The sequence below is a fragment of the Patella vulgata genome, chromosome 3 (assembly GCF_932274485.2).
Source record: "Patella vulgata chromosome 3, xgPatVulg1.2, whole genome shotgun sequence".
Lineage (NCBI taxonomy): Eukaryota > Metazoa > Mollusca > Gastropoda > Patellidae > Patella > Patella vulgata.
In genome coordinates, this window is record NC_065881.2 from 9378507 (window position 1) to 9390197 (window position 11691).

The following is an 11691-nucleotide window of genomic DNA, read 5'->3' on the forward strand; positions in this document are numbered from 1 at the left end:
CATATGTCATATACAAAATAAATATGATCTGTGTACAAGATCCACGTGACTTCAAAGGAATATATACAGGTCAGTAAGCATACCATGACGTAATAAAGAGACAATTGTATGTAGGATCATGCGTCTTATCTATTCTCCAGCGCTATATAATCAGGAAAATAAGACAGACAGAGCGGGGAGGAGAAGAGAGGCTTAGACGAGTGTATGGACTCACCAGAGTTCAGCCACTGCCTTGGCAAAGTTGCAGAATGGTGGATTTAATATACTTATGTACTGTCCTGATGTGTTTCTGTTGTAGTCTAGTTCCTGATGTAGTTTAGTTCATGTTGTATACTATGTAACTGTTTAATACTCTGTTTCGATGTAAAAAAAATCATATATTTACTAAACTGATCTCTGTTATCACTAAAATAGTGTTACATATACCACCTTTAGACAGAGAGATTACGATCATCTCCATATTAAACCTTATTGTCAGATGCTGTGGTTGACTCCTAGTTTACTTCCTCTTTATTATTTTACACTCTTCTTTCCCTCACCCTCGAAAAGAAGAAAATGAGAACAACGAAACAGAGGTTATTAGGACAAAAGCTGTGATATAATTTAGCCTGTCCCGTAAAATTCACCATATGTTTGGCGCAATATAGCCCCGTTGGAGCTGACGTGCCATAAAACCACATTTCATTTCATTTCATTTACAAAAGCTGCAGTTGGAGGAAACCAGAGGACCCATAGAAAACGCACATGGTTTGATAGGATACCCTACTCCATGTCACGTACAACCGGGGAATCAAAACCATGGCAGTTGACTCAATGCGAGACCTTATGATACAACGCGCATCCTCGTCCTGGGAAGTAGGACATTGGCTTATTTACCTGGGGGACCCGTGTTCAAATTCCTGCGTTGGCTGAGAAATTTCATCAGGATTTTCTGGTGTGGTTTGCCCTTGTCAGTAGTCGTTCAGAAGGGACGAAAAATTGAGGTCCTGTGTATACATTGGGGTGCATGTAAAGGAACCCTAAACAGCTGGAATTGGATGTAAGAGTAGTGCCGCTGTCCAAGAAAAATGTCCCTCATAGCACACTGTATGGCGTATGCCCGTCTTCATTAGCCCAGTAGGAGGAGAACAGTAGGAAGTTAAACCCCATTTCATTTCACCGAACAGAGAAAGACATAAAACTAATGCTATATAGGAAGACATCCATAATCTGACTTCTGGTATAATGACATAAATTAAGTACTCTATCAATCACCAAGTTCTCACGCCAGGCGATATACAGTTATTGTGTAATTTTAAAATAATGAAAGACTTGGATGTCATTTGTCCTGAGGCCATCAGTTGATTAGTGTTTAATGAAGTATGGAACTAGTCGAGAACTACTCCACCAGGAAGCTAGATATGGCCTATATGTGTTACTAATTGAAATTTGATCTTCAAATCTTCACAAATTAATATTTTGCTGGTGTCACTTTTCATCATTTTGGAGCCGTTTGGCGTCTGATCTACTACCACTAGATTATCATAAAGTCTGTCATTGAGTCGACTGGCATGGTTTCGAATCCCCGGTTGTACGTGACAAGGAGTAGGGTCGCCTGTCCAACCTCGTGGGTTTTCTCCGGGTCCTCCGGTTTCCTCCCACTGCTAAAGACCCCTACGCGCAAGCGAAATATTGAAATAAAATTAAACCATATGTTAGTCCCGAAATGACCTAGTTTGTGTCGAGTGGACGTTAAACCCCATTTCTCTCTCTCTCTCTCCTTACCACTAGGTACCAAAAGAACCAGATTTATTGAAGTTTAAGAATGTGATCCCCCAGATGATAGAGATTCGTTGAAGAGAATTGTGTCATAAAATTGTCAAAGACAATAATTTGTAGCCCAATTATTATCTGATTCAGGGGGATCACGTGGCTAAGTGGGTAAGGCGCTGGCTTGCTAGCCTGGAGGTCGGGTGTTCGATCCCTGCATTGGCCGAGAAAGTTCATCCAGATTTTCCGGCGTGGTTCCCCCTTGTCAGTGATGCAGGACGGAAGGCCTGACAAGGACAGCTGTCTAGTCCTTCGGATGAGATGAAAAATTGAGGTCCCGTGTATATATTGGAATGCACGTAAAAGATCCCCTGGCAGTTGGAATTCGATATAAGAGTAGGCAATAGTGCCGCTGCCCGGGCAAAAATTTCCCCCATAGCACACTGTATGGCGTATGCCCGTCTTCATTAGCCCAGGTTAGGAGCAGAACAGTAGGACGTTAAACCCCATTTCATTTCATTTCATATCTCATTCAGATGTATAAGTCTTATATTACAAGGTGGGTGGGGGTATGGTTGAATGGTTAGCACATGCGCGCGGTATTATAAGGTCTGTCATTGAGTCAGCTTGCGTAGTTTTGATTCCCCGGTTGTATGTGACAAGGAGTAGTGTCGCCTGTCAAACCTCGCGGGTTTTTCTTCGGGTCCTCCGGTTTCCTCCCACTGCTAAACACTCGTACGCACAAGCGAATAATTTTAATAAAATTGAACCATATTTTAGTCCCGAAATCACCTAGTTTGTGTGGAGTGGACGTTAATTCCCATTTCTCTCTCTTTCTGTAAGTAAACAAGCGATGTTGAACACATTATCATTGTATAACTTAATTCTTGGCAGTGGGACAGGATTCCATATTGGAATATTAACGGCCTATTCAGCTATCGTACATGTATATAATATATGACTACAAGGTACAATACTATTTACAAACATATCAAATTATTATTAAAGAAAATTTGATCCAAAAATATGTTATGTTGGTGCCAAAATATGAACATTTACTGATTATTTCCATACAGTGGTGAGGTCACCCCAAAACAATGTAATTAATATATGATATATTTACAGTGTGAATAGCAAATATATTTGGAAACAAGCGGCTGCTATGCAAGATATGCCCACATTTTGCACAAGCCTAAATAAAGGTTGTTTTCTTACAATCAGGGGTCATAATCCAGGAAGTTACGGTCTGAAGTATTGACAGGAACCCAGACCTGTCAGATATAAACATATATTGGGATAAAACTTGTGACCTTTAGAGAGGATCCACAAGCTAAAAACATGATTTCTTGTAAAATCAGGAGCCATAATTCAGGAAGTTAGGGTCCGATACATGCCAATATTGAAAAGAATCAAGATCTTTTGGAGATAAAACTATGTATTAAGTTTCATCAAAATCAGATAAAAGTTGTGACCTGTTGAGTGTAAAGTGTACACAAAGAACCATCCATATGAAAATGGTGGCATATAAAAATTGTGATCTATATAGGCTTGTCACGTATGACAATATCTTTATTAGATAAAGATAGGTTACAATGTGGTTTGTCGTGGATGTACTGAATAATACATATATATTCACGCTGGTATTGCTGAATGTTTCAAGGTCACAAGTATTTGTACATTAATAAATATAGTATATATGTTATTGTTGTTTATTACAGTTTATGACAACTGGTGAACATGTTTTCAGATTGTGGTAATAAAGTTTGATTATAAACAGTTGATTTTATTGTTATTTGTAAGATGTATGATAGTTATTATTTGCCAAGGTTGAGTAATCCACATGTCTGGTTGCAGATATGATTGCATTGAATGCATGTGAACTGCCTGTTTTGTTGTCGTGATTTGATTGGTTGTGAGTGAAACTGTAGTATACGTGGTGGGAGATATGAATTTATATTGTCACTCTAATAATGGATTTTGGGAGAACCACACATATTCATTGATCATATCATTCATGAATCGTTCGTAAATATATTTCAACTAAATGGGTGTTAGACTGTGTGTCTCGTTGGTTTTGACTGTGTGTCGTTATAATGGTAATCTGTGTGATTATGAGCAATAATTAGTACATTTACTTGTGACCTGATTGTGATTGTGATTCTGATAATGTTAATGTGCTACGGATAGTGTTACCTATATTGTTAGTGTGGTCGTTATTGTTCCAGTTAGTTATTTTATGGTAATTAAAAGATATACACGAATGAAAAACTCATCAACCTTATCATCTTAATCATCTTAATCATCTTTTTAAATGTGCCGTGGAGAGTCAAATAGTTGGTGACTGCTGTGTGCGCGTGTACCATCAAATCGTCATCTCATCAACATATAAACGTGATTAGTGGTCTTTTGAATCGGTGGAGACGGTGATATTATTAGAGAATAATTACATAAATATATATATATATATACATATTATAATTGTATTGACATATATTGTAGTTATATAAAGATATTTAAATTATACTGTGTTTTGTTAATGTGAACTATAAGTACATGACTGTCAATCTGCCCCAAAAAGAACCAAAGGTCCAATTTTGTGACATCTGGCGAGCTTGCCAGGATTTGACTACTTTGTACTTATTGGTTAACATTAATAAATATTCGGATGCATCCATCAATATATTAGTACCTAAACATTTTATTGTAATGTTTTATAGATCGTAATATTATTATTTTGTATTTTATGAATAAGCTTGTACGTTTATATTATTTTAAAAGTTTGTGATCACTTTTGCTAGCTTATGATTTGGTAATTGGATTGATTTAAGTTTTATTGGATACTTGGATAGTTCATTGTCTAGTTTTAGTTCAGTTGGTTTATTTGTAGTTGAGATATCAAAATGGATTTAACTAAATTACTTAAGGCGATTTTTCAAACAATCATTGGCCATAATCCAGCTTTTATGGCTGTCATTTTATCCCTGTATTGGCTGAGAAAGTTCGTCAGGATTTTCCGGCATGGTTTTCCCTTGTCAGTGGTGCAGGATGGAAGGCCTGACAAGGACATCTATTTAGTCGTTCAGATGGGACAAAAACCGAGGACCAGTGTATACATTGGCATGCATATAAAAGGTCCTTTGCAGTTGGAATTCGATATGAGTAAACCAAAGTGCCGCTGCTCAGGCAAAATTTCCCTCATAGCACACTGTATGGCGTATGCCCGTCCTCATTAACCCAGTAGGAATAGAAAACGGTAGGATGTTAAACCCCCTCCATTTCATTTCATATCTTAACACATTCTGGCACCGAGTTCACAAAGCATTCTCAGACTTCAGTTACGAATTTACTAAAAATAATTGTTCCCCTCGTTTTAACTAAAATATAGCCCTTTATAAAACTTTTGTTGTTTTAATGTATCAAATACATCAATAAGATACTATGTGCAAAGTTTTGTGTATCTGGATCAAAGATATTTCTCATAAACAGTGATTGAAAGTTGAGTAAATTCTTAACTTAAACATACATTATGCAAGAGCTAAATCTGTCTATTGCAGGTCTTCCTTTAGGCTTGAAATGTTATCTCAATATATAATTAGACATTAATTAACCTATCTAGACCATAATCAACTCTCCATCTTTAGTGGATTATGAGCCGATTTACTGCATAACTTTCCATTACGATTTAATGATTAAATGGATGATCGAGACTATGTTTTTTATCGTACTGAAATTTAAATCGCTTAATTCTCGGTTCATAGTGGATCAATTTGACTGAAATTTTTAGCCAATTGCCTTTACATTATCTAGTTTTTAACTATTTAACTCCCAGCTCTTTATCTAATCTCCCATAATGTATCTTTAAGGCTGAGAATGCTTTGTAAACTCGAGGCCTGGTTATATTTTATGATTGTACAGTAAAGAATGTAATGTGGATTTATTCATGATAAAGTAATAAAATATCAGGGTTTGAAGGACAAATGAGGTTCGCTTCATGATAATGTAATAAAATATCAATGTTTGAAGGACAAACGAGACTCACTTCATGAATTTATTAAGAACAGTTATTTTGTTTTCAAATAGATAATTCTGTTATATATGAATAAATGCATCTTTAATTCGCCATTAAAGATGCATTAGGTAAGATTTAGATAAAAAGCTATAATAGTCTAAAAATAGATAATGAAAAATGAATATATTGAAAATGTCATTCAAATAACTTGGATAAAGTCAGGGTTTATGAAAGTTTTATTTTGAATAGTTTTATTGTTTTTACAACTTTGACCTTTCACACTGTTTACTTCAGGGGGGTTGGATGGCTGAATGGTTAGCGTGCGCACGCTGTATCATAAAGTCTGTCATTGAGTCGACTGGCGTGGTTTCGAATCCCCGGTTGTACGTGGCAAGGAGTAGGGTCGCCTGTCCAACCTCGTGGGTTTTCTCCGGGTCCTCCGGTTTCCTCCCACTGCTAAAGACCCCTACGTGCAAGCGAATTATTGAAATAAAATTAAACCATATGTTAGTCCCGAAATGACCTTGTTTGTGTCGAGTGGACGTTAAACCCCATTTCTCTCTCTGATTTAAACAGATCGCTCTCTCTCTATTCTTGTATAGAGAAAGTTCATCTCGATTTTCCGGCGTGGTTTCCCCTTGTCAGTGATGCAGAACAAAGGGCCTGACAAGGACAGCTGCCTAGTCGTTCGGAAGGGACGAAAAACCGAGGTCCCGTGTACACATTGGCGTGCACGTAAAAGATCCCTTGGCAGTTGGAATTCGATATAAGAGTAGGCCGTAGCGCCGCTGCCCGGGCAAAATATCCCTCATAGCACACTGTATGGCGTATGCCCGTCTTCAATTAGCCCAGGTTAGGTGCAGAAGAGTAGGACGTTAAACCCCATTTCATTTCATTTCATTTCACAGTTGCCAGGGTTGTTATTAATGCTAGGTTCCAACACTGTCATGGAATGTGCTAGGATAGGATTGTTCCTATTTCTATATCATATTGAGTCCAGGATTTAGTAGTGCAAATACTTTCAGTTTTGATTGCTGCGACTGACCGCAATATATGATAATACCTGATAGGATCACCGCAATTATTACTCCACGATTAAAACCACGATTTCAATGGTGCCACAAATTGTGATAGTTGAAACCAAGCATAACCGCTAGAAAAAAACTAATAATAACAGTTGATAAAGAATATTATACCAATCTATAAACTAGTTCCTTATTATAAATTGAATTACACAGCATGAATGGCGGAATCACAATGTGTTAATGATTAATCAGGGTAATTGATAAAAATCTTCAATAAACATGACTTCAGCTGTCTTGTAATCAATATATTAATAGTTGGAGCTAAATAGTTGTTACAGACCCAAGCTGAGAGAGGGGGAGAGAGAGGAAACATCAGTAGATAAGATAAGATTTTATTGCATCGAAACATCCATTTAGAACAGCATACAATATAAACGTGTACATAAAGATTATAACGATATGACAATTATTACACAAGACACACAATATTGCATCGGAACCTCCCTTGAGGACAACATACAATATACAAAATATACAGGTGCAAAAAAATGGACGGATACACAAATATGGACGGACATAAATTTAAAGCACTCATAAATAAACAGTATGAAACCTGCATATGGAACAAAATGTACAAAGTATTAAATCACATAACTCGACAGTATAAGACCCACATACAGGCCAGTAGCACATCTATAAGAGTCACAGAACCGTGTTGACGCTAGCGTGTTCTCGTGGTCGGATTTTAAGAATCTGGTACTTCAATGGAAATATGATCAACTTATTATATATAATAAGCTGCTTCAAGATTCGATATTAGACAATATTATGTATTTATATAGTCTAGCTCTGACCATGAAGCGTGTATAATCTCTTCCAAATCAATAGCCATTTATTAATTGACATATTGACCTACTAACTGATATATCACGTATAATGTGGGTTATAAACGTATGTTTAATAATCCCGTTACAGTTAACAGTTGTCAGTGTCAGACATTTTGATTTGATATACGTGCATGTACGCACATATATTTTCATTCTAATCGAATTATCGTCATATCTCATTGGCAGATCGTTCCGTTAATAACGTTTCAATGAGCAGTAGTAGTCCAGTATTTGATTGGAATTCTGTAATATGCTGTCGTTTTAAAATTAATTCTCGAAAAAAAAACGACCAAAGAATAATAAATAGAGTTGCAATTTATCAATGACATCGTTTAAGCATCGGTTTTTCGTATTTTGTGTAAACATATTCCCAGACAGAAAAGGCAACGTACGGGGACACAACAAGTAGGGTGATAAATTTACTACGCGTACGCATATCTTCGAGACATTGTTGAACCGTACGTCATGGGATTGAACCACAATATTAAAAAATTTTGATTGGCGACGCGCACGGCGGTGCTGATATTTGGTTGCCGGGATATTTCCCCGTTGTCCGGGAGGCGGGGCTAGCCCAACGAGCTTTGTGTTTGTTTTATCTCTGGGGTTTTTTTGACAATGAAAAAAAAAAAGTATTCCACTGAAAATCAAATAGCTTGGAAACGTTTGACCAGCCGATTTGAAATCAGTTTTTCTTTTTTCAATTCACAAGTATCTAAGGAAAAGGACGATAATTGAATTATTCTGTCCAATAAGTTTCAATTAAACGACGCCCTCGGGAAAACACTGCGACCCATATCGATAAATAAACCGACGATACAACAAAATACTGACAGTTAATAACCTTTTAATTAAATCTTAAACCACAAATTTCCACGGTTTCGTATTGCTATTGATTTATCCGTGTAGACATTAAGGGTATATGTAAAACAATAGTTACAGACAGGCTTTATAAGAGGTGATGCCGCCGGTGCGCCGCCCCAGGGCCTGTTATAAGAGTCTATGGGGCCCATGAATATAAAAGTTTAAAATTAATGTATACTTTTCTGCTTCAATAAATAGTGATAATGAAGATGGGTGAACGCATGGCTAGATATATTTGTTAAGGTCAACTCAATTTTCGTCAAGGTCGCTAAGATGTAACCTAAATAAGGTTAGGGCACGTGATTGTTGGCGAGATTGTAGGTTAGGGTTGGGGTAAGCGTTAGCGCTAAGTCCAGGATTAGGGTTAGGATTAGCGCTAGCCTTGTTTACATCTCGTGACCACTGACCAAACTTGAAGTTGGCCTTATTAAATAGATCTAATCGTGGACACATACGATGTGTAATGCGGGAACTTTTGCACAGGCAACGCCGCTACGGTGCTCGCCAATGTGTACGGGATCTCGGTTTTCATCCTATCCGAACGACTAGGCGACTCCCCGTTCTCTCTCGCTCTCTCTTGTTATATGTAAAACCATAGATTATTCCAAATATTTTATTATAATAGATTTATTTTATCTTTATTTACAGTTAGACGAATACGACGATCTTCAGTTTGATGCGTACATCGCAGTATTTTCCATTATAGACCAAAGCTCCTTCGAATCCGCAACTAATCTGATCCGCCATCTTCGTGTAACTATGGGAACAGATAGAGCTATTTTATTGGCTGCTAATAAGATAGATCTTGTTCGACAAAGACGTGTAAATGCTAACGGTAAGTGTGTTAAATCTGAATAATATGCTTTCAGATATCTATTTTCTAGTTAATGATACGTAGGCCCACGTCTCGATTCCTCGGTCAAAAGGACAGGGTCAGTAAGTAAGACAATGGCTCGGTAACAAGGAGATCTCGAGTTCGCTTCCGTTTTTGGACGGGAAGGTACCTCTGGATTTTCTGGCGATCTGACCACGCTGACGAAGACCTCGCCACGAGAATGAAGCCGACAGCAGCCACGATCTGGCTGATTTTGTTAGCGGTAGCGAGATCGTGGTAAATGTTTGAATGGCGTATTAAGGCCCGGTGGGATCGAAATGTCGTTCGAGGAAGTTCCGACCCCATGGCAAAGGCCCTTATTAGGAAAGCATCCAGTCATTCGGATCGAACGAAAACGCAAGGTAGCGTCCACTAGCAGCACGTTAAAGAAGCCCTGGCAGTTGGGAATGGATATAATAGTAGACCTTAGCGCCGCTGCATGGACGTAAAATCTCCCCCATAACTTACTGCATGGGGTGACCTCCATCGTGATCCCTGTTTGTACAAACAATATGTCGTTGAACCCAATTTCATTTTAGTGAAAGCCGCCATCACTGCATCGCAGTTCTAGTTTTATTTCGTTTCACTTTTACACGTTTAACCCTGTTCATTATATTTCCCTTCATTTGTCATATTTTCTACTTCCAGAGGCGAGAACCATAGCTATGAAGTACGATTGTAATTATATGGAGACGTCCGCGGCTTTGAACCATTACGTTGATGAACTACTGGTGAAATCTTTAAGTCAGATACGTCTGAAACTAAGTCCGCCATTACCAAGGCTGAGAGGTGCCACGGACGATTTGTGTCTCAATAAACAGTCCTCGCCTAAACGTGCGTTATCTTTTCTGTGTAAGTTATTTCGACGGAACGGACGAAAAGCTAGGTCCTGTGACAATCTGTTTGTGTTTTAGAAGAAGAAGAACTACACGAGTTTTACGAGTTCTGGGTGCGAATGGATATGCAAAAATGGAAAATATGGAGTGTTATTTACCATCAAACAAAACAGATTTAGGCCAAGCCTGGAAATAACGGTTTTAGATGTACCTGATAAAATGTCAGGCACTAATGAAATAGTACCTAACATTTTCAACTTAGTGTCTGACATGTATTAATAATATCATTAAAAAAGACAAATCATTGCCGGACAAAATGACCGGTACCAGAGGTTTTGTGCCTGACAAAGCCTGAATCTATGCCTGACATTGTCAGTGACAGGTGCCTTATTTCCAGGCTTGTGATTTAGGCCCGTTTTCCACGTACGTGTTTTCGCGACGTTTCCGTGCGAGTTTTCCCGCCGGAAACGTCGGTCTAATGCCAATGTAATGGGACCGTTATCCATGTGACCGCAAAAACGCGTACATGGAAAACAGGCTTTTGTTTTGGTCTGTTTGGACGTGTTTGATAATATGTTGATATGTACAAAGACAAAGTGTATATAATGTAACTTCATAAATATTGAACTGTGTATAAGGGTTGATCTGAGTCCGTACGTTCAGATCTGGAACTATTCGAGATGCGTATATGTTGACTTGAACCCGAACGAGATGTGTATGTTGACTTGAACCCGAACAAGATGTGTATGTTGACTTGAACCAAGACAAGATGTGTATGTTGACTTGAACCCCAATCGGGTGTGTATGTTGAGCTGGGACTACGCAAATTAAAATGTTTCATTTTGAATGTGATAAATGAAGAGGGCTTGATTCAAATATTGAACCGTGTAGGTTAATTTACCTATGTGCACAAACGAGCAGTGTATGTTGACCCGACCCAAACGAGCCGTGGATGTTGACCGAACCCAGCCCAAACGAGCAGTGGATGTTGTCCACACAGTATACGAAGCTGCGTTCCACAAAAAAAAATTATCATGTTTCATTTTGCGAGTGAAAGGTGAAGATGATTGAACATGACCTAACCCCCCCCCCCCCCCCTTCACACATAACGAAGACCTCACTACATACTTACTATGTAGCATAGTAAGGTATTGGTGAAATACCGAAAACCCTCTTAAGCGCAAAGGCAACTACGATATCTGTACGCGCAAAATCCCAGAATTTCCACTACGAGTACATCACGCTCCATACCTCTCCGCTACGCTCTTGCCACGCCTGCATGACGCTCAGCCACGTATTCACCACGCTCAGCCACGTTGCGGCCATGTCTTAAGTGGACCGCGTCAAACTGACACGTATGACTCTTCTACCACGTGCTTGGTACGCTGTTACAACTTCACCTTGATTGGTATATAAGGGAGACGTTGGGCCAAATCCATCATTTCCAGCC

At 38.5% G+C, this 11691-nt stretch overlaps 1 protein-coding gene across 1 annotated transcript in view; it reads left to right on the forward strand.

Moving 5' to 3' along the window:
* The window catches only part of LOC126815939 (GTP-binding protein GEM), a 78561-nt gene extending 67332 nt beyond the window's left edge, over positions 1-11229 (forward strand). The window contains exons 3-4 of the mRNA XM_050542062.2: positions 9180-9366; positions 10054-11229. Of these exons, the coding sequence (XP_050398019.1) occupies positions 9180-9366; positions 10054-10319 (453 nt within the window). The 3' untranslated portion in view covers positions 10320-11229. The remainder of the gene's footprint in view (positions 1-9179; positions 9367-10053) is intronic.
* The last annotated feature ends 462 nt before the right edge of the window (positions 11230-11691 follow it).